The 23,748-nt window shown below is 33.1% G+C and overlaps 3 protein-coding genes across 7 annotated transcripts; 1 reads left to right on the forward strand and 2 right to left on the reverse strand.

The window, feature by feature from the left end:
* Nucleotides 1-1,175: 1,175 nt before the first annotated feature.
* On the reverse strand, nucleotides 1,176-5,305 carry LOC115982154 (dentin sialophosphoprotein-like). Of its 2 annotated transcripts, XM_031104679.1 has the most exons (5): nucleotides 5,262-5,305; nucleotides 4,999-5,104; nucleotides 2,547-3,687; nucleotides 1,967-2,146; nucleotides 1,176-1,701 (listed from the first exon to the last, which is right to left on the reverse strand). In XM_031104679.1, exons 3-5 carry the CDS (start codon nucleotides 3,683-3,685, stop codon nucleotides 1,512-1,514), a joined length of 1,509 nt encoding a protein of 502 aa, XP_030960539.1. In that variant the 5' UTR covers nucleotides 3,686-3,687; nucleotides 4,999-5,104; nucleotides 5,262-5,305; the 3' UTR covers nucleotides 1,176-1,511. The 2 variants fall into 2 exon arrangements, with proteins under 2 accessions (XP_030960539.1, XP_030960540.1); XM_031104680.1 differs by lacking the exon at nucleotides 1,967-2,146.
* A 6,160-nt stretch (nucleotides 5,306-11,465) lies between these two features.
* On the forward strand, nucleotides 11,466-16,474 carry LOC115979075 (magnesium transporter MRS2-5). Of its 3 annotated transcripts, none has more exons than XM_031101036.1 (7): nucleotides 11,466-11,734; nucleotides 12,885-13,541; nucleotides 13,734-13,804; nucleotides 15,133-15,261; nucleotides 15,334-15,678; nucleotides 16,034-16,081; nucleotides 16,192-16,474. In XM_031101036.1, exons 2-7 carry the CDS (start codon nucleotides 13,106-13,108, stop codon nucleotides 16,420-16,422), a joined length of 1,260 nt encoding a protein of 419 aa, XP_030956896.1. In that variant the 5' UTR covers nucleotides 11,466-11,734; nucleotides 12,885-13,105; the 3' UTR covers nucleotides 16,423-16,474. The 3 variants fall into 3 exon arrangements, with proteins under 3 accessions (XP_030956896.1, XP_030956897.1, XP_030956898.1); XM_031101037.1 differs by having other exon boundaries at nucleotides 12,903-13,541; XM_031101038.1 differs by having other exon boundaries at nucleotides 13,051-13,541.
* A 2,608-nt stretch (nucleotides 16,475-19,082) lies between these two features.
* Nucleotides 19,083-23,748, reverse strand: LOC115979532. Of its 2 annotated transcripts, XM_031101586.1 has the most exons (4): nucleotides 23,659-23,748; nucleotides 22,988-23,570; nucleotides 21,753-22,177; nucleotides 19,083-19,957 (listed from the first exon to the last, which is right to left on the reverse strand). In XM_031101586.1, exons 2-4 carry the CDS (start codon nucleotides 23,484-23,486, stop codon nucleotides 19,202-19,204), a joined length of 1,680 nt encoding a protein of 559 aa, XP_030957446.1. In that variant the 5' UTR covers nucleotides 23,487-23,570; nucleotides 23,659-23,748; the 3' UTR covers nucleotides 19,083-19,201. The 2 variants fall into 2 exon arrangements, with proteins under 2 accessions (XP_030957446.1, XP_030957447.1); XM_031101587.1 differs by having other exon boundaries at nucleotides 21,753-22,114; nucleotides 22,988-23,748.

Here is a 23,748-nt window from a genome sequence, read left to right on the forward strand (position 1 = left end):
TTTTTTTAGAGGATTCTTAGTGCCTATTTGACAGGGTTGTTTAAAAGTTCACTTTTTTAAAGTATTGACTTTTTAAATCTCAATTTTTTGTAGGTCAAATTTTCAATTAGTCTAGCTTTTGAAATTATTTTAATACATGAATTACAAGAAAAGAAATTGATGATGAAGACTGGACCTGTTCTTAGTTTGGTAGCTAAGTACATTCTGATTTTGATAATTAATAATTAAAAATATATATATATATATAAATTTTTGTCAACAAGATTCTCTCTTTCAAATCATTCATAAAATAAAGAATTGAGGGTGTTATCTAAATTATTATTTATTAAATAGTCAAACAATAATTTTTCCAATCATAGAATGTTTGCTGGCAGAGAGACAATCATTTAAAATTGTGAGAGAATGGATTTCATTCAGTGCAACTTTGTTTGGCTTCAAAGTCCCGAAGGTAAGGCCATACATCACACCTAGAGTAAGCAAACCAGACTCCCTTAGATTTGTCTACCATCACAACAGATTTCACATATTATTTTACAGAGGTGACAAGTTTTGAATGATAAATTGATATATTCCGTTGGTGCAGATGAAAATCAATAAATATTTATCAACTCAAGCATTATCAACACTGTTGTGTTTGTAACAATACTCTAATTTTTCATATAAAATTTTATGATGTGGTCAAGTATCAAAAGAACTAGGAGTTTGAATTTCTAGGAGTTTGAATCTCTCTCCCCACTTATTGTAATAATGTGTTTGGTGTCGATTTCTAAAAAAAAAAGAGTGTTGTCAATGGTAGACCGAAATGAAAAAAAAAAATGATATTACTCAAATCACAACAAGTCATGTCAACAGTTATGAAAAATGTTATATCCTTACGTTACAACATTTTTAACAATAATATAAGCAAGAGCTCATATTAATATATTTATCACAGTGGTTTTTTGGCTTCCACACAAAATTCAAATTGATTAACAAGGGATCTGATGGGTAGCCCTCTCCCTCAAATGATATGAGTTGCCTACTTGATCCAATAATTATTTCATAAATCAGATATACACCTTCCTTCTTATAGTGTGTGGACCTTAGATCGTTCATTTATCAGAGATTGGGAGTGGAGCTACATATTGGAAGCTCTAACTAGTACAAGAAAAAACCACACTAATTTCTTCCCTGAATCCATCCAAACATCATATCAACATAGGTCTGGAAATCCCCAGCCATTGCTGCTGTTAACACTTTTTTCTTGATGCTAAAAAAAAGAGCCAATTCAAATAGGATACCATAATACCAAGCAGCATATATAGAGAATGAAAAATAGAATCTGAAACCTGAAACTAGATTAGAAGAAATTATTCGGATTGAAAAGAATAACTGCAAACTTTGGGCCTTTACATCTTGACAGGACTCCTAATGAGAATCTGCATACACATTTCATTCTTGCCTCAGTTCTAAGTACCTAAAGGAGATGGCTAGTCACTCATTATGAACAAGGAGGCTTAGCACTCGCGTTCTCAACAACAATGAGCACAAGGACGACAATGAACACGAGAACAATAACTACCACCCTGTTGCAACCAAGAAAGGAAAGGAAACCAACATTTTGCAGTCGATTCTGAAGCCACTTTTGGGGATAGTGGCTTCTGCTGTTGCCGCTGTTCCTCATCTGCATTGAAAACAGCAGTACTTTCCACTACTGCAAAACTGCAGTGATCCAAAACAGACTGAATTAATGTATTTATACAGTTGACACTAAAGAGTGTACTGCAATATACATAACATTGTGAAATCATAAAGTTCAAGAAAACTGGAAAAGAGATCAGAGGTATAAAATTAAGAATACAAACTACAACAAACGAGTTTAAAAAACAATGAAATTACTAAGGGCAAAAATAGAGTAAAAAGGATAGATTTGTTTTCAATTGATACTTGCCATTAAATTATCATAGATAAAGAAAGAGAGGCATACATGGTAGAAGAATGACAAGAAAATACTTTTCGGCTACAGTTCCAACAGTAGCAGAACGCCCAGCTACAATTAGAACAGTAGCAGCTAGGCCACCTAAAGTAGCAGCTTTGCCATATACAGTAGCGGAACGCCCCGCTACAATTGGAACAATAGCACGATGGCTTTGCATGATTCGTCTTTCTGCATCACAAAAAGGGTATATTCCACATTGACAGTATTAGGTTTGGTGACTTTCCTTTTTAAATGTGTTACATGTATTATACATGTATACTTGTGGATAAGAAAGAAATGTATAACTTCATACAAATGTGCATACGCCTAATTATTGAGGCACATCTAATGCTGACTCATATACACCACAAGTCTGCAAACATACATATTTCTGTGAATTAAGCATACATGTATATAATTATGAGCATGTTTGAGATAGATATGATGGAGTGAATACTCATTCATTCTAATATGCATATGAAGCATGTCCATCCATCTCTAAGTACAGCGGAAATCAGCAATGTTGGAAGAGAAAATGTGTATTCAAAGATTAAAAGTGTTCACAGTTGAAGACTGAACATAGACTTACACAGGGAAAGCAAAAGATTCTGCACTGTTTCTGGTATCATCAGAATTTCGGGAGGGGCTAGAGGAATTCCTGGATACTGCTGGACGTGGCACATTTTGCAAGTTTTGAGCTTCTGTACTTACTTTTGCTGCATCATTGCTGTTCTCATCAACCTCTAATGTAGCTCCACCTATTTTTATTTTCTTTTTGTCAATTTCCTCTTTTGGAACGGAAGGGATTGAGCTGAGCTTGGTCAACTCACCTGATTTGCTCAGTTCATCAGATTTAAAATCACCAAACAAAAACATACGATCTTTCGAGAAACTATTGTTCCCTACATGAAGGCTAAACAATGAGTCATTGGAAGCAACACTCCAATCCATTGGTGTTGTGGATTTGCTTGTTTCAAAAACAGAACGTGGAATCCTAGAAGGATCATATCCTACTGAACGGTCCATCACTTGTATCTTAGGGGATTGTGTAGGAGACATATTCTGCGCCACTGATTCATGGCCTACATCAGAAACTGGAGTGGATCTGTTACTGGAAATGTCAGTTTCTTCTTCTATTGCTTCATGAGGAGTATCAGTGTTAGGATTTGGAAAGGAAGAATTACTTTCTCCAGATTTGGGGACTTTATTTATAATTATTTGGATGACATCTTCCAATGATGAATCTGATGAAGAAGTAGGCCCTAACTTTTTGGCTAGGGCATGTTGATTGGCTTCATTAATGGCATCCTCTTGGTGAATAGATGAATGGTTACTGCTATCAGTTCCATCAATAACTTCTGTCATATCTATAATATCTGAACAAGTTTCTGAATGCTTACTGCTTCCGCTTCCGTCAATAAAATTAGTCAGATCTATAACATCTGAACTAGTTTCTGAATGCTTACTGCTTCCGCTTCCATCAATAACAACTGAACACGTTTCTGAATGCTTACTGCTTCCGCTTCTATCAATAAAATCTGCATGTGTATGTGTTTCCTCATGCTTACTTTGAGTCCGAATAATAAGAGATGGATGTATTTCAAATTTTTCACTGCTTCCGCTTTCACCAAGACTTTCTGAATGTGTTTCTGAGTGCTTACTACTGCTTTCATCACTGATCTCTAGAAGTATTACCTTATAGCTTCCACTCCCATCCTTCAACTCCATACCTGAAATAATTGACAGCATTAAGATTCCAATGGTCTTATCTTATATTCTAGTTTAATTTCCCTTACGATGAAAAGAAAATTTGACTTGGAGTACATTTCCAAGTCAAATTCAAGTATGAAGGAAAAAAGAAAAAGAAAAAATTATTGCATTTGGATTTTCACATGTATGATACACTGATTGTTTTTATTTATTTATTTTTTTATAATCATAGAATGAGGTAGCATAAGTCACTAAACAGATGCATACATCAATATCAAGTAATTAGCAAACTTAAAAAGAAATGAGGAAAATCAGAGGGGATCAGTAATCAATTGATAAACAAAAAAACTAATGCAAGCTCAGCTGACTTAGTTTACTAATAGGTACACAAGCACAACATACATAAGAGGATTAGTGATCCATCAACATGGAATCTATGATCTCCTCTCTTTCAACCACAACTATCAATCATTATAATGAAAGGCATAAACAAACAAACTGAAGAATTAAGACATACTAATTACATTCAAGCTCATGGATTACAAAAATTTTTTTTTACATTGACCGATCTAAAGAGGGTTCTTACATCCAATAAGCTGACTTTGTTTTAACTCAGACTAGATGCATCTAACTAACCATCACTGCCCCTAGACTAAGATCTAACGTGTGTTCATCACATAATAGTATAATACCAATATTGCTTCTCCTGCTGTTATACATTTTTATCTCTGCTTAATTTGTCGTTTCCAAATCCATCATTTGCATATTTGTACAAAAATCACAATAAAAGAAACCCAAATAACATGAAATGAAAAAAAAAAGGAAGAAAGATTATATTTCAAACTGCATCTATAATAATCATAATAACAAGTTCAATTTATTCTCTAACCCTTTTTTTTTTTGGCATCATAATACTATAGGAATAGTGTAGATGCTATATACCATGATTTGTACACAATCATGATAGCTCATGGTATTATACAGAATTGCCACACTATCTATGTTATTCCTATTATACTGTAAATACTACGTACCATGGTGTTGTATGAAATCACGATAACCCATTGTATTATACAATACCAATATGTCTTCACTATGTTCAGTGCTTCTGGACAAAATTGCGATAGCCCATGGTATTGTACAAAACCACTACACTATCTATGCTATTTCTATAATAGGAGCATTGTTGAATACAAGCAAAATAATAGGGATAATAAAAATCTATGTATTCTCATTTATTCAAAACAAGGAAATCATTATCAAAACTCACTTTTTTTTTTCCTTTTTTTTTTTTTTTGGTGATGAATGAGAAAATTTACAACAAAACTCACTCTTAAATCATAGAGAAGCCCTTTGGTTCCGGCCTCCCCACTGCTGAAATCGAAGCACCGGAAGTGGCACCAGTGATCAGCAGCTTCTTCTTCACCTCAATCCAATCTGATATTTCAAACCCAATAAATAAATCATACAGATAAAATTTTTCAAAGCCCAGATAAAAAAAATTGAATATTTGGGTAAAAAACAAAACCCCAGATTGTTAAAACTCTCAAATGTAATGAAGAATCAGAGCAGAGATTTGAATTGCAAAAAATACCTGAAATCAAAATGCAGTGTGTATATATATATAAATAATAATAAAAAGATTGGATTTTGGTGAAGAATATATGAAAAGATTTAATTTAATTTTTTTTAAAAAGGAAGAAAAAAATGGAGGAAGTGAATGAATTGGGTAATGGATAATTAGGGTTTGGATTTGGGAAAATGAAATCTGAGGCCTTGCTAGAATTTCGGCATTTATTTTCAGTGTTTTTCTCACAAAGTCTGAATAAGAATAACAGCTGTTTATCTGGGTTTCGCGCCATTCTTCAACTGCCATAATTTAGTTATTCTTTATCTTTTATTACTATATGTGTTGGCCAATTGTGGAGCGCCACCTCATGAGTTCCAGATACTTTTTTAGCCAACTTGGAGTTCTTGTTGTAGATGCTAAGAATGTTTGTTGCGGACTCGGCTCTCTCCTAGGATTAGGAAGTATTCTAATTTATTACCAGCTTCATCGTATGCGCTTTCTCATTTGAGGTTTACATGTTTTCTCATTAATATTATGTATTTAGAACTACTAATATAATTTGGAGTGTCATGAGGCTACTATAATTTATTACTAGTCTTATCACACGCGTTTTTTCATCTATTCCAATTTGAGATTTACATGTTTTTTCATTAATATCACACATTTAGAACTACTAATACAACCTGGAGTGTCATGAAGCTAGTTTCAAAAAATAAACAAATATTGTGGAGCGCCACGTCATGAGTTCCAGATAATTTTTTAGCCAACTTGGAGTTCTTGCTGCAGATGCTAAGAATGTTTGTTGCAGACTCGGCTATCTGCTAGGATTAGAAAGTATGCTAACTTATTACTAGCCTCATTACACGCACTTTTTCATTTGAGATTTACATATTTTCTCATTGATATTACGTATTTAGAACTACTAATACAATCAGGAGTGTCATGAGGCTACTATAATTTATTACTAGCTTTATCACACGCGCTTTCTCATTCATTCCAATTTGAGGTTTACACGTTTTCTCATTAATATTAATGCATTTAGAACTAATAATACAACTAGGAGTGTTATGAAGCTAGCTTCAAAAAATGAACAAATATTACACGTTTATTTTGTAGCAAAAAAAAAAAAAAAAAAAAACCCTGTGTTCTAATTTAATATATATAATTTTTATTTTGAGAATCTAATTTATAAGTGGATAAAATAATTTGAAAATCAATAGGAGAGTGACCCTATTTTAGGCAATGTTTTAGTGGCAATTAGAGTTGCATTTTTACTGGATTCTCCTTTAGTTTTGTCTTTACTTAAATATAAGGATGTAGGAGCATTTTTTAACCAAAAAAAATGAGAATCCCAAACTGGTGAAGTCCCTTAAATAGTAGTATAAATTATTATTATTTATTTAAAATTTAAAATATAGCAAAATTCGATGATAATTGTTCTTTGTTATCATGTCAAAATACCAATTGATTTTTTTAAAAGAATTTTTAATATGTATTTTTTAAAAGTTAAGATAATATATTGCATTTAGAAATTTTGTGTTTTTCTAACATTGTTATTAGGATTAGAAGAAAATGAAATCAAACATAGATGCCAATCATTATAAGAGTTAATCTAGGGTCATAATTTTTACTATACTATTTACAACAATTTACTACAATTATCTTATTTGATAGATTTTAATTGGCGGGCTGTTACTTTCACATAAATTCATTACTTTTTTTTTTCCATTATTCACAATTAGTCACATATGATAGTTGTGGTAAATGGTGTGGAAAAGGAGAAATTATTAGATTCACCAGGAGAATTGCTGAAGTGGTCCTCCTGGTCCTTTAACCAAAAAAAAAAAAAAAAAAAAAAAAAAAAAAAAAAAAACAACTGTCATTCATGCAAATGCAACATTACCTAGTGATTTTAAAATTTTAATTCTTGTGTTGATTAAGAATTTGACTCACACACATTTGCATAAATGACATTATTTCATTAGTTAGGAGAACCATTTCAGCTGTCCTTGCAGTGGATCAAATAATTTTTTGTGGAAAAGGGTGTGGTACTAAAATTTTTGTTATTATAAATATTTCACAAAAAAATTATAAATAGTATTAACTTATTAAGACACTCTTTGAACTGGGGAGGGGAATAAGAGAAATAGAAGTGAAAGGAACTTAATATATTCATTTTCCTCATAACTCAATTTTTAATGACTTCATAATTGGGAGGAATTGTCAAGAGCCTTATAAATCAGTGGCACTACTTAGGCTTAAATTCCCTACATGTTATAACAATTGGATTATTAAAAGGGATGGAGAGAGGAATTGGAAAATAATTGCTTTTTACAATCAAGTAAAGATGCTAGAAGTTTTTTTTTTTTTTGGTTTGTTGGCAGGTGATTCGAACTCAAATATGTTGTCCAACAATAAGAAACTTTACTAATTAAGTTAACTAGTAACAGAATATATAATTTATTATCTAAATTTTATTGTAGATAATTTTTTTTTTCTAAAAATTAAACAATTTCTAAAAGTAATTTATATCTCTCTATTTTACAAATATATAATTTTATCATTTTAGGTGTTTTTGATTGATATTATTCATTTTTGAAGTGGTCTATATTCTTCTAATTAACTATTGTTATTATGTATTATATTTTCCTAATTTCTCTTTGTACAACTAAAATTTGTAAGCTTCTAATTTATTATTCAAATTTCTCATTCTCATAAAGAAATTATCATGATAATAAAAACTTATTTAATTATAATTGATATTACTCAAATAATTGCTGATACTATTGACGCAAACATGTTTTTCCTCATTTTTAAGTAAGTGCAAGAAAATGGATCGAATAGATTGAAGGGGAATTGGACCTTTGGACTGTAATGGACCAAAGTGGACCAAATTACATCGAAGTGGATTAAAATGGACCAAATGGACTGAAGTGGACTGAATTTTGACCTGTAATTAGTAAACATAACTCAAAAAATTAATAAATAATTATAATAATAAAGTAACGTAAAACCATAACCTATTATAAGTAATATGTTCCACTGTTTTGTTTTGATATGTGAAAGCTCACTAGTATAAATACTAGAGTTAGTTTAGAACCCCACTTTTTAAGTTATGGCTAGATTGTTTTTAATTTACTCTAAAAGATACGAAACAAGAGTAATAAATGCGCAATCAACTGAGACTACTAACTTGTGCATGGGCATACATAATTGACAATTAAGTAAAAAGCACAAGTAGTATGGCAAGAGAGAAGCAAACACAAGATAACAATGTGATGTGTTATAGAAGAGGAAAATCAGAGAAACCGACTAAAAAATCTCTTTGTGACCCTACACTCCGAATCGATCCACTAGTAAATCAGTTGGAGTACAATGATAACAAATAAACCCTCCAAGCCTAGACTACACTTTGTACTTGGACCCTCAAGTCCCATCTACCAATGGGCTTCACCAAGCCTTGTCTTCACTAACTTTCTGGATTCCGCAATTGCTTCCACCAAAGATTGGCATGATCCAATGCTTCCCAATTGCTCCAAATCAACTCACAACACTCTACACGGGTTTGGTTTGTATTTGGACTAAGAACCTCTCAAAGGATATGGAATTAGAGAGGGAAGAGAGTAAAAAAAACTAAGAGAAATGTGTAGAAGATTGTTGGTTTGCAATCTCTAACTCTGTAATGTGGACTTTTATTGTGTGGGTAAAGGTACGAGGGAAACACACAAAATTCTAGTTGTTAGTGCATCTTGTGAGTTAGTTTGTGAGTTGGTCAAGTCACAAGCTACTTGCGAAATGCCTCTAACACTTGAGTCGTTTGAACTTCCACATGTGCTCTTCACGTGGCCTTTCGTGGGTTGTACTAGTTGTGAGTCACTCGTGAAAGCCCTTGCTTCATAGTTCTTCACCAAATTGAACACTAAACCCATTGCATTTAGTCCCACAAAAATACATGTACATGATTGAGTAAATTACAACCAAATTTGTCATGGAATTTGTCACGGAATTAAAGCCAACTAACATGAATTGAAAATTACAACTTTACAATATAGAAATGGTTTGTTGTTGAAATAACATCAATCAGATTTGGTATCACATTAATATTTTGAACTAAATTATTTTGCATGCGTCTGTGATTCTATGTGCATGTTGAAAATTTTATTCAAGTTGAATTTGAAACCATGCATAGAAAGTTAGTATACTAAAAAAAAAAAAGAAAAATAAAAAGGAAAACCATTTGCATGTAATATTTTATGCAAAAAGAAAAAGAAAGGAAAAAAAAAACATTTGTCAAGAGCTTTATTATTTCTATCTCTTGAAGTTGATAAAAATGACATATGGTTTTCTAAGTGGGAGCAGCACTAGATCCTTCAACATTGCCTTGAATACTACATTAGCATAAATATATAATTACACTAGTGGAATATGATTTTTTTTTTTTTTGGGTGAGTATAAACTAATAATAGATAAATGGTATCTCTACCCAAGTTATTTGTATTATCATGTTAGTGATAAGTGATTGTCCTATCATGATTGATAAGTTACAATTAGGTTTTAAGAATTTGTAAATATGTAATATATTATTGAATACATTAGTGTGTGTATATATATATATATATATATATATATATATAAATAAGAAATAATGGAAAGAAATTGATAACATGACAACTGATATGGTTTTCTAAGTGGGAGCGGCACTAGATCCTTCAACCTTGCCTTGAATACTACATTAGCATACATATATAATTACACTAGTGGAATATGATATATATATATATATATATATATATATATATTTTTTTTTTTTCAGGTGATTATAAACTAATAATAAATAAATGGTATCTTTGCCCAAATTATTTGTATTATCTTGTTAGTGATAAGTGATTGTCCTATCATGATTGATAATAAGTTATAATTAGGTTTTAAGAATTTGTAAATATGTAATATATTATTGTATACATTAATATTTATATACATATATTTTTTAAAGAAATGATGGAAAGAAAATGATAATATGGCCGCTGATGTGACTTAACAGAAGAGGACCAAATCTGGACTAGATTCCTCTACCATTTGATCAAATCCTTTCTTGAAGGATTTGTTGGACCGAGAGTTTCAAAATTTCCAAGAAAAGTTTGATTCAATTTTGTGTTCTTGAATAGTAGAGTTTCTGATTTGGAATTACCTTGGAGAGTCCAAATATAATTTTGGATTAGCTTGTATCTTTTCTCTATTCTGAGATTTCTTGAGTGGGTTTTCAACAACTTGAAGCATTGCTTGTGGCTTCAATTGGTACTTTGTTATAATCAGTTGATATCCTTCAAGAAAACTAGGTGAAACAATTTGCAAGGCAAGTGCTACCTTGATTGAGATAGTGCTAAATTCGTATCCTCGGATGAGTATATAATAATAATAATAATAATAAAAAATACAACTATGATTCAACATATATTAAGATGGTAAACATTTATTATACACAAATAGACATAGAAGTAATTCATTAAAAAATATATGTAGAAATTAAAATAACTTAAACAAAAAAAAGGTTAAACCATTTTGAAATTTCATAATTTTCTTCCCAATAACTTTATATAAGTTAAGATATACAACTATGTAAATAATCAAAAATAAATCATGAAAATTATTGTGCTGGTTAATTTATTTTCTTAATATAGATTTTTTCTTTTCTTTTTTTTTTTTAGAAGAAGATTTCTTCTTTTTCTAAAATAAAGACTAAAGAGTATTACATTTTTTTTTCTTAGAAGAATATTACAATCTAAACCCCATAATTTAAGGGAATAACAAATTGAATTCTATAATTTTAAAAGTAAAAAAAAAAAAATAATAATTGAGCTTTGAAGAGTAATAAAAATATAAAATAAATTAAACAACTTGTGTTTGGCCCTTGATATTGGTTGAGGATTAATTTATTATATTTTTAAATTTGAGTTTAAATTGCTACTTTTGAAACTATTGAGTTTGTTAAATTTATTATACTTTCTAAATTATGGTTTAATAATATATGTAAAAATATTTTTTTAATTTTTGAAAAATAAGTAGATTATTGTGTTTAAATACCACTTATTTGTTAAAAATTAAAAATTTATTATCAAAAATAAATAATTTTTAATAATATAAATAATATCGAGAGACTAAAAAATATGCTAGTATGTGCTTTTTTTTTTTTAATATTTATGTGTTTTTGGCTGAATCTTGAACACTACAGTACCGCGAGATCCAGCCAAAAACGCAAACGCTGGAAACGTGGAAACTGCCGCTATCCAAACTAACTCACGACTTAATTCTTTGGAGTAAATGAAAAAGTGGGGACCGATTTGAATTTATGATGAATGAATGGGTTTACAAAGAATCCATCCACCTTGACTGAGTTCGATTTAAAACTAAAACTAAAAATACCAAAACCATTTCAAAAGGCAAAGGTTTGATCAGCTTTCTTCAATGGAAGATCCTCAAGTCCACATATTCCACTTATGGTAATTTCTCTATTAACTGTTCCTCTGAACAAACATATGTCTTTCTTCACTTTCAGCTATCCAAGCTTTCCTATATTGTCTGTCAACTCTGACACTGACAACCTCAAAAGGGTGTCTTTATTTTGTTATTCTTCTTCCATTTCTGCACCTGGGTTTCTCTGATTTTCATCTGATGGGGTTTCTGTGATTTCTCGATAGCCATAGAAAAAAAAAAGGGCATTTGGGTTTATCATTTCATGCTTTAGTTTATGTGAAAATTGATTTTTTTACTCATCAGTTGGGGTTTTGGGTTCACTGTTTGCATCTTTGCACAGTTGTTGATTAATGGTGGAGACAATTACTATAGGGAAATTTATGGACAAGTGGCTCATAAAGATTGAAACTTTATGGGTTTTGGGTGTTGAATTTCTAATTTAAGATTGAAAATCAAACTGTTTGTGTTAGACTGTTAGTTCACTGTATGCATCTCTGCAAAATTGTTATGGATTGTGGAGACAATTGCTACAGGGAAATTTATGGGCAATGGCTAAAAAAATGAAACTTTTGGGGTTTATGGTGTTAACTTTTAAGGATTTTGTAGTGAACCATTTTAGGAAACTTTCCTAAAATGGTTCATTAACAAATGCCTGGCATCTGTTAACCAGAACCAATTTTTAATAATGAAACTTTTTGGGTTTTGGGTGTTGAATTTTTAATTTAAGATTGAAAATCAAACTTGTTTGTGGTAGTTTTCGTCTGGGATGGAATTACTGGGGCAAGCTTTTAGGCAAATTAGTTTTCATTAGTGAATTGCATTAAAGTATGCATATTGTTTGCGCTTGTTGTTTCGTTTTTCTTATGGTAAGCAATATTGGTTACTACTATTGGTTCGAAAAAGTAAACTCAATTTAGATTTGATAGTTTTAACATGCTTTGTTGAGTGCTGGTCTAATTTTGTAATGTCTTAGAATTGAGAAAACTACATCTTGAGATGTAGTACATGTTTTAACATGTTTTCTCTTTCTTCTCCTTCTAAATGTAGTACACATGTTGTTACTTATCAAAGAGATGGTTTCTTTAACTTCCATTTGAACACTTCATTTTTCCCTACTTTGAGCCTGCTGATGGAAATATGATCTTGAATTGATTAATTTATTTGAGTTTCTTCTAGAACACTTCTACTTTTCAGCTTTTACTTCAGAAATGTAAAAAGAAGATGAATGGTATCGATACCAATGGCTTTGATTGCGTATACACTCAATTACCAGCTTGCACGAGCAAGATTGTGGTTGTGACACAGTGGCATTTGGATACAATCTGATTTGTTTCTGATACGGAATCCCTGGAGCAAAATATTTGATTGTGAAACAAAGCAGGAGAAAGTAAAATCTGATGGAAGAATCGCAGCCTCTTTATGGTCCTCCTAATCTTACTGAATCTGCATCTGCTCATAGTAGTGAGAGATTTCATTCAAATGGGAATAGGAGTAGAGGGTCTAGTATTACAGCAGGCCTGAAGAAGAGAGGTCACGGGAGTCGATCTTGGATAAAAATTGATAAAAATGGCAATTCAAAGACTTTGGAGCTTGACAAGGCCACTATAATGAGACATTGTTCTTTGCCTGCCAGAGATCTCCGACTTTTGGATCCTTTGTTCATTTATCCTTCTACAATATTAGGACGGGAGAGGGCAATTGTGGTCAGTCTTGAACAGATACGGTGTATAATCACAGCTGATGAGGTTATCCTGATGAATTCCTTGGATGGATCTGTTGTGAAGTACAAGTCAGAATTGTGCAAGCGCCTTCAGATAAAAAAATATAAAGCCGGTAAGAAAAGCATACAAAGTTAAATTTTTTACTAATCTGAAATGTATACTTGCTTCAACCTTCAGTAGCCCAATGTTAAGTTCTTGCTGAAAGTGGGTGCTGATGTTATGCTAAGGTGGTTTTTGTACTCTTCAAATTTAAAATGTTAAAATGCTGCATAAATTTCTTACCATGTGTACTGATTTGATTCAGAGGATCTGCCTTTCGAATTTAGGGCACTGGAACTGGCTTTGGAACTAATATGCATGTCTCTTGATGCTCAGGTATGCAATACACCACAACCTTTATGGGAACATCTTCATTGAAAATAGACCTAATTGAATATGTTATTTGCTCACAAAATATGGAGATAGAATTCTTGTACTTCGTAAAGCCCTGATGCTACTTACTAAACAATTATGGACATCCTTGGTCAAGCCCCAGTTTTGACTTACCTGGGTGATTCCTCAAAATCGATTAATGTGCTAGTGGCCACATTGTTTTGGACCACAAATGAGTCACAAGGTTGGGTTGGCTTGTATATATCTTTTCCATTCCATCTGATAGTCTGTTATACTACCTGAAGAGAGTGGAACCAATCGGTCCCTGTTCATTTCAGACTCGGTCTTGGAATTGGCTTTTGCTGTGTTCAGTCTTGGCTCCCTCTTAGTTGATATGGTTGATTTGACACACTGAGAACCCTGAGCACAAGGGCTTCATCTCTCTAAAGGTTGTAAATAGCAAGCACCTTTATGAAATATAGCTAGAAGTTTGTATGCAACCTAGCGTAATGCATCCTTTCTCAGCATAGTCCTTTAAAACTAAACAGGTATGTGATGAGGGTCTGCATGCACAATAATTTTGCTTGCTTATTCATTTAGTACTCGAAAACTTCATGTTGAACTTATATTTGCCAACCTTGTGATTTTACAACTGTGTATCTCATGCATGTGGGAGAGAATGCCCTGATTGGATATGACAGCTATCTATTTCATTTTTCCACATTTCTTTAAAAACTTCTTTTCACATCTCAACTCAAAAAATCTGCAATCTCAATTGCTTAGAGCCTACATGGATTCTTCTTCACCATCAAGTTCCATCTAGATCCATTCCCTCCACTAACCTCTTGTCACTCACATCCATATTTCTTAACATGAGAACTTTATTTTATTTTATTTTTATAGGTGAGTTACACACACACCTAGTGGGTCTTAAACCCACCCTTGACCTCACCTCCACATAGCACCTGCAAGGGAAGGAGGTGCCAGTTGAGCTAGAATTCATTGGTAACATGAAAACTTAGATTAGGAAAGGGGGGAAAAAGTCTTGCATGGGCAATATATGGACAGGATTGCAACCAACGTCTGAAGCTTAGTATTTTGTGTGCATTGTTGTAAGATTAGTGCGCTTGGTAAAACCAGGGTTCTATTAGAAGGTATTAAGTGAGGAAGAATAGATAAAATAATTATGTTTGAAGTATCATGTAATCTACATTTTTGAGTGTTATGTGAGTATGAATTAGCATTGGGAATTTGGAAGGGCCACCTCATAAATTAAAGCATGAAATGTTATTGTTAAACCCCTCACATTAAGGAGCTTCTGGATTTGATAGGTATATGAACTGGAAATGGAGATGTATCCTGTGCTAGATGAATTAACAACATCTGTTAGCACCCTCAATCTAGAACGCGTACGTAGACTCAAAGGCCACCTCCTTGCCTTGACACAGAGAGTTCAGAAGGTAAATATTTTAAATTTAGTCTTATTTGGATAACTCTATGCTTCTCATGCTCTATGTAACTTTAATTTCCAGGTCCGAGATGAAATAGAACATCTCATGGATGATGATGGTGACATGGCTGAAATGTATCTGACTGAGAAGAAGCAAAGGTCAGAGGCTGGTCTAATTGATGTTTGTATACAAACACATACCTCAGGTGGGGCCCGAGAGGTTTCAAAGTCTGCTCCTGTTTCACCTGTGGAGTCATCCACCAGTGGATCCCAGAAATTGCAAAGGGCTTTTAGCAGTATTGTGAGTTTGAGCAAACATGGAAGCTTAATTAGTTCATCAGATGCTGGGGAAAACATTGAACAACTGGAAATGTTACTTGAGGCATACTTCATTGTCAGCGACAATACTCATAGCAAATTATCAACGGTTAGTGATTTCCTGTAAACCATATATTTGGCCTTTCATTTTTATTTTATGTTTACAAAAAAAAAAATCATGATTTAGGCCACTTTTTGAAAATCACTGAGGTACTTCTATCACCTTATGTTCTTATGATTGGCTTTGCTATGTCTCCAGTCACATATCTTCAATGAAGGAGCCTGGGTATAAAATGCTTATTTTTCAGGCCAAAGCCAAAAATAACCTTTATTGATTAAAATTTAATAGGTTTGAGTCTCATTCAGTTATGGGAATAGGGTCCCCCAAATAGTGCCCTAGAAGATTGCCACTGAACTTGCAGGCACTGATATCAAAAGCTTTATTTCTTTTATTGGTGATGCAGCTCAAAGAATACATTGATGATACTGAAGATTTGATCAATATTAAACTGGTAAGGCATGATTTAAAACTTCCAAATTTTATGTTGCCTTTTCCTCCATTTATTTTGAATTTCAAAACGTTTATACTAAAGTTCTAGCTTTACACTGTTTACTTGAATAGGGCAATGTTCAGAACCAGCTGATACAGTTTCAGTTGCTTCTTACGGCGGCAACCTTTCTGGCTACAATATATGCTTCTGTAACAGCAGTATTTGGAATGAACTTTGCAGACTCAATATTTGACCATCCATCTGCATTCAATTGGGTTCTGGTTATTACTGGGAGTGCCTGTGGGCTTTTGTACTTCTCTTTCCTATTTTATTTAAGGCGCAGGAAAGTCTTTCCATTGTAAAGTGCACGCTGTTTCAAATTAAATGACAAATAAGGTTTTCACTACCTCTCTATCTTGTTGTCTCCAACACTCATTTCGTTGGTGTACCTTCCCTTCCCTTAAATGCAGGAGCTTGCTCAATCTGAGATCAGGTCTGCAGAAACCATTATTTCAACTTGGTTTGTTCTATTTTTGTTTAGGGTCAAGAACTATAAATAGATAAAAAGTGCCTGGTAGCTTTCCTAGTAACATGGGGATATGTTGTGTTATTTTAATTGAACATAAAAGGGTTGGGTATTTCACCTTTTGTTTGCTAGGACTCTAGTAAGATAATAGGCCACTAGATTCAATGGTTGCTAGACATTAAAATTACATGCTAGCTTGCCTCTGCCGATGATTTGTTGCTAGCACAAATCTGGGCTATCATTCGATGACTTCATACTTTCTATAACCTCCAGGCTGTAAGGTTGGTAATAGTGGCCAGATATCATTCTAACTCTAATCAAGTGTGCCTCATTCTCCCTGCCCCTCCTCTCTTTTCTCTCCCAACTAGTCAAAAAGGTTTCAGCCGATGGCTCCATTGTCAGCACCTCTACAACTAGTGTTAGAAGTGTGCTGATGATACAATAGAGAATACTATTAGGCAGCAGAAACTGTTGTTGATGTAGGGCAAAACTTAGATACAGTAATTTAGGTTTTCAACCACTTCCCAATTAAATTCAAGGGGATATTACACTTTGTCCATTTGTGATTTGCTCAAAAAACACTTTGCCTACCTGTGGTTCAAAAATTGACACTTTACCCACTTAAGGTTAGCTCTGTTTGTCTCCCGTTACCCCACCTCTGTTTAAAATTAAAAATAAAGGTAGATTTATATTTTTGTTACCATTTTATGTTTCTCTCCTCTCAAAACATAAAAAAAAACTAAAAAGTCAAAGGAAAAGATCCAAAAGCTAGGTTTTGAAAAAATTAAAACTTAACTTTTACATCTTCTTTTCACGTATTAAAGAAGCCTACATGTTTTATTAAGAATATGCCCACAGTATCTAAACAACAATAAAAATATCGACAATGCAAAACGTGCTTGGATTGCTAAAACGGTTAATAAAAATCATGGCACTGGCATTGCAAGCAAATAGAGAGCCCCTGCCTGTTTGAGTCGTTGCGAGCCTACCCCAAATGATATTGAGGTTCTCCATATATGGCAAAAGGTAAAGGTGAAATAGAACGCCTGGATGCAGATAATCAGCAATATGAAGACCCAGCACATCGATTGGAATAAAGCTAAAATCAGAACTAAGGATCCAAAGTTTTGGAAAAAAAAAAAAGTTGGAAGGAAAGTTTCTTATTTTCTTCTCTGTTAATTTCACTTTTTAATTGATGTTTGTTCTTCACTCGATATGTTTGTTGCTTCTCTATTTTGTGTTTCCATGTTTTCCTCTTTTATTTTTTTTTTGCATTCATGTTCTTGTCTGGTTGAAAACAAATACAAAGCTCACATGAGAATCCAATTCACACACAATAAAAAAGAACAAAATAAATGGAAAAGAAGTGAAGAGAGAAAACCTTGCCTTCTATTTTGTATGGATGGGTTGCTCCTTGTTGCTCTTGTAATTTCTTAGCCGCACATCTAAAAGTTGATTCATGAAAAGAAGATATAAAAGTTAGGTTTTAATTTTACAAAACCTAGCTTTTAGATCTTCTATTCCCTTGATTTTTTAGTTTTTTATGTTTTAAGAGGAGAGAGACATAAAAAGGTAACAAAAATACAAATTTACCCCTATTTTTAACAAAGGTGGATAATGGAAAACAAACAAAGATAACCTAAGGTGGGTAAAATATCAATTTTTAAACCACAGGTAGACAAAATGTTTTTTGAGCAAACCACAGGTGGGCAAAGTGTAATTTCCCTTAAATTCAATGATGGCTACATTGGCTAATGCAGTACAAATGATGTTGTTAGGGATCAATGCAACCACACAGTTGAATTTAATTAGAGAGCTTAAGGTATAACACTTAAGGATTTGCACCTTTGAGGTAAAGGGAAGCAACAGCTACATTATAGAAGTCTTGAACTTGGCCTCAAGCTCTTGACATTCACAAATTCTTCCTTGAAACTGACTAGGAGTTTGCAAATTAGTTGAAGGTTCTTCACATCCTTCGATTCTCCAAGTCATTGGGATATGAATGCTATCATTGAAGATATCTGTCAAGCGAGGGTCAGGTTCTCAGTGCATTTCTTTTCGAAAGTGGATAGATCTTACATGGAAGCAGCTCTTCTGGAATTGTATCCAGGAAGAAAAAGGAATTTAACAGCAAATTGCCAATCCCTATTATACCTGATATCAACTTCAGTGCCATTGGAAAATCATGATTTCACTGTTCAGAACATCACCACCCTTTTCACACGAAAGAATCAGATAATATAAAGATTATATTTTGTAACTAAAGATATAGAACATTCTAACTCGGAAAATCAAAAGTTCTTTCTCCTTTTTGCATTCAATCTTCAAACTGTCAGATCAATTTCTAAATATGTATTGAGTAAAAAAATTTCATTGATATCCATAATTTAACTGCACATGTATTTTTTCCCTTTGTCATCCTATAGACCTAAACAAACATTAGTAGGAATGGTAAAAATATTGCATGTCAATTAAGAAGGTAATGATAGAATAGAATGCCTAAAAAAACATTTGTTGATCTTGATTAGTTTGTTGAAGATTTATAGTTTTTCAAAAAATTTGAAACTAAAGCTTGGTTGTCATGGTTGTTGTTTTTCAACCTAGCATCATGACATTTATTGCTTATTCATTGATTTCAGCATTCTTTGAGCATTTAAAACCTTAGAAGAACCTTGCCTGGTCTTCTCCACAATCTGCTTTATCAATAGCTTTCCCATCTCATGATCGTCTTCATCAACATCTTCACTCTTTCCTGTATTGTTATGATCTAAATTCCTTGGCCATTTCTCCTCAATGATATCACATTGTGAACTGGACTCATTAGCCGTACCATCACCATCTTGACCCTTTAACATATTTTTGTGAAAAGGATTCAATTCTTTCTTATCACTGTTGTATGTTGTTTCTGGTGGAGCCCCTTCATCTGTTATAGTCATCTTGATAAATTCTTCATAAGCCTCAATATATAAATCTAGAGCTTCCCCTGACGTATTTATAATGAAAGGTCGTCCATCCACATTGCCTTCATCCATAAATGTTGGGCTTTCTTGGGTTGAAGATCTTTTTTCCACATACAAGTTATTTTGAGAGATCATATGTTCTGATTCAATGGCATGCAAACTCATCTGGGTGTCTTCAAGCGCAGTCTTGAGTTCCATGATACGTGCTTCAAGCTGCAAATGAATTACCTCATGGAGACGTATGCTCAACTCCCTAGGTGACACTCCACAGTCTGCTGTATGAGTGTAATCGGTGGGGGTGGAGGTCCCATCTACATCACAGTCTGAGTCAGATAAACAACCAGGTGGCCTAGTGAGCTTGAGGGGTGGCAGATCTTCTTGAACAACATCAACTACAAAGTTGGGATCCAGCTTCAATAAAGAAAGAAAAAAAAAATCCAGAACTGTTATACTACAGAAGGTAAAAGTAAAGGCTTGTTGTTTATATAGGAAATAGAAATTTAATCTCAAGTGAACAGATAGAGTAACAATAATATGACATATAAACGTAACACATATGGGGCAGTGTTTATAATTTTAAGTGGTGGATGATAAATGATAATTCTTGCTAAAGGTGTGATCATATGAACCAAAACCTATCAAAGTAACAGCAGCAGTTGTTAAAATTTGCACCAAGAATGGATTGGGTAGTTGGAAATAACACAACTGTCAATTGATTATCAAAAGAAATGTGGCCATAAGCCATATTGCCATGGGTAATATGGAATGGTTAAAATAAAACAGGTTCTATGTAGCCAAGTTGAGTTTTATTAAAAAAAAAAAAAAAACTACATGCACCCAGACTTTTTCCATCACAGGAAGCAAAGCTAAGAATTGCTTACGACTGATAACAGTATTGAAGCAAGAATACCACACTTTCCATCAAAAAGAGAGCTGCAAATGATGGAAGATATAATCTTGAGTCTGCCTTACTAAAAGCAACTTTTTAGGTTATCTTAAGGTTACTATCAACACCTGTGTCTTTTTGCATAATTTGCAATAATGTGTTGCCTATATCTTACTGCAGACATGCACAAGCAGCACAACTCAATTCAGTTTCACAGTTGTCTTGTCAAATACAGTGTTTTGGATTTGTGTACTGTTAGAATTATGGTTAAGTGATAAAACTCATCACTTCCTGATAGCTTAAACTTTTGGGACAATTGGTAATTTAACATCGTATCAGAGCTGGAGATCCTGAGTTTAATTCCTGTCTTCACTTTACCTTCCATTTAAAATGTTAAATTCCTAATTGTTGGGCTCTCACTTATTAAGGGGAAGTTTAGGCCCACAAGTAAGGGGGGAGTGTCAGAATTATGGTTAAGTGATTAAACTCACCATTTCCTGATAGCTTAAGCGTTTGGGATAATTGGTAATTTAATATGTACAAACAGATTTTTACATTTAAGCAAGACAGAGAAGAAACAAATATTACGGTGACGGTGCTGACAGAGGTGATGACCGGAATGCTAACACTAAATGCATGAATTATCTTTAGATCAAATTAGGTGATGACAAAACACTATCACCTAAATCCAATAATTATCTTTAGAGAAATTGATGGAATCTAAGACAATCTTATCTCATTCATAGAATTTAATATGTACAAACAGATTTTTACATTTAAGCAAGACAGAGAAGAAACATATATTACGGTGATGGTGTTGACAGAGGTGATGACCGGAATGCTAACACTAAATGCACGAATTATCTTTAGATCAAATAAGGTGATGACAAAACACTATCACCTAAATCAAATAATTATCTTTAGAGAAATTGATGGAATCTAAGACAATCTTATCTCATTCATAGAATTTTAAAGGAGCCAAAGTGAAGATGTATGGCACAGAAGGCCTACATAAGCAGCATAGAATTGAAGACACTTTAGATTCTCCATGGTACTGTAGTGTGAAGAGAAGTCAGACAGACTAATTATATACTCATTTCAAAATTAATAATGACTCAAATCTTTCATTTTCAATATAAACTATGTGTTGGAGAAAAAAAAATATTTATAGAGAAAGGTTAATCAAAAAGTTAACAAGTTTTATAAATTAGCATTCTGATGCATATAACAAAACCACATAACTACGAGATGACCATAGCCTGTCTTTGTTAAAAAAAAAAGTATGCATTCAAATTTTATTAGATTCAGGGGCAAAATTACCTCAACATCGTTTGATATTCTATCTAGACTATATGTCTTCATGTTTAATTCCAACCTCTCTAGTTCAGCTTCAAGCTCTGCCTCAATTTTACTTTTTGCCTCCGAGTCATCTGCCTCCTGATAATCTGGCTCCCTCCCATCATATTTTTTAGATTTATCTAATTCTAGCCCAGTAAGAGACGCATTTGGTATATGATCGAGGAAAGAAAATCCATTTGCTCCACAGGATTCAAAATCCTCATTACTGAGCTCTTTAAAAGTATACAAATCATTAATCTTGAGCTCCTCATGTAAATCTTGAACCAAGTTCTTAGCCTGCTTCAATACAGCATTCAAGTTGTCCACTTCTCTTTTAATAGCAACTATGGTAGATATTAGTCCAATATTGATACCAAGAAAGAAAAGAAACATTCCATTGTGTGAACCTGATTTTAGTTAAAATATTTAAGAACAAAAACAAAAGGAAAGATACAATCATGTATCAAGCAAAGAACTTTGGAATCAAGATTTTAGATGAATGTAAACATTGCCTTTTGTAAAAAGTAGTAGGTCTCCAAAAACAATTTCCTTCATCATTTTAATTTCTGTGCGTGGCTTCCCTATCCACCAAAATTAGATTAATCTCATGATTGTACTAAACTTTCATTATGATGATTTAATCAACTACAACCTTTTTATTTATTTATAATTTATGAGAGAATTTCATTTAAAAGCATAACAATGTACAAACAAGCAGAATGAGCCTGTAAACTTGTACAGGACCAATACAAACAAGCAGAATGAGCCTGTAAACTTTTACAGGACCAATACAAAGTAGCAGCAACTATTTATATATAGTTAGATATAGTTAGTACACCTATATCTAACACTAAACATTACTCCTTACAGCAACCAAATCCCTGTAACAGTTTCACTGTCAAGATTGTTCTAGTTTTCTGGGCAATATTAAATGTTTAGATATAATTGATTTTATCAAAAGAGTGGCTAAGAATTCAAGAAAGGCATGTGCCTACTTATCCAACAAGTTGATTACCTTATAAACTTTCTATTCCAAAAGAATCAAGTAAAAGCAGCTATAGCCATACATTCAATTAAAGATAAAATTTCTTTCTAGACAAGTTCTTATCACATTTAGCCTTGCCAAAGACATTCAAGGAATATAACATGAAAGATAAAAAAGACATGAAAGCAATGCATTAAAGCAATGTCATCAAAACCAGAATAAAGATCAAAACCTTGAGAATGAAATGCTCCACCATCACCACCACTAGAAGATGCCCTTGTTTGGCAACAGCTCAATCTTCTAGACCGCTGCGCCTTTCCAATACTTCGCTTCATTTTACTCACAATTTGCATGTCCTTGAAACTACTGCTATCTCTGCAGATTACTTGGTTCCCATCTGTCACCAACAATGGTCTAATGGCCAGTGTGGTTATTGAATGAATTGAATTGCACACATACTTTTCCATTCTAGCACTCACCCTATACAGCTGAGCTGCCATCCTACTTTCTGAAGAATTCACTGGCTTAACAAAATGCCCACAAGACTTACTTCTAAGCTGCCTGCTTCTACTACCAAGAACACCAACTTCATTCTTTGTTCCTTGAACATCACTAGTACTGGCCTCTCCAGTGGCTTGCAAGGAAGCTTCTTGGTCCTTTGGAAACAGGCTCTGCCAAAATTCAGCTATGTGCCCAGCTGCAGTAGTTGCTGCAGCCACCAACAAATCCATGATCTCTTTTTACTTTGGCATGTAAAGTAAAACAGTCAAATCCTCAATTCTTTTTCTTGAAAACCCTGTAAAGTATATGACTATCTGGATTGAAAAAAAAAATGAAAGAGATTAAATCAACTTTGATTGTGTTGTTAAAGAAGATTGAGAGAATGGAAGAAAAGGGTCATACAAGAAACGTTCTGACCAATAAAACAAATGAGAAAGTGTTTGCAGTTTAAAAAGTTAACGTTTGGCACAACTTGTGAGGGCCGTTGTGCCA

This window comes from Quercus lobata, chromosome 3, assembly GCF_001633185.2.
Source record: "Quercus lobata isolate SW786 chromosome 3, ValleyOak3.0 Primary Assembly, whole genome shotgun sequence".
NCBI lineage: Eukaryota > Viridiplantae > Streptophyta > Magnoliopsida > Fagales > Fagaceae > Quercus > Quercus lobata.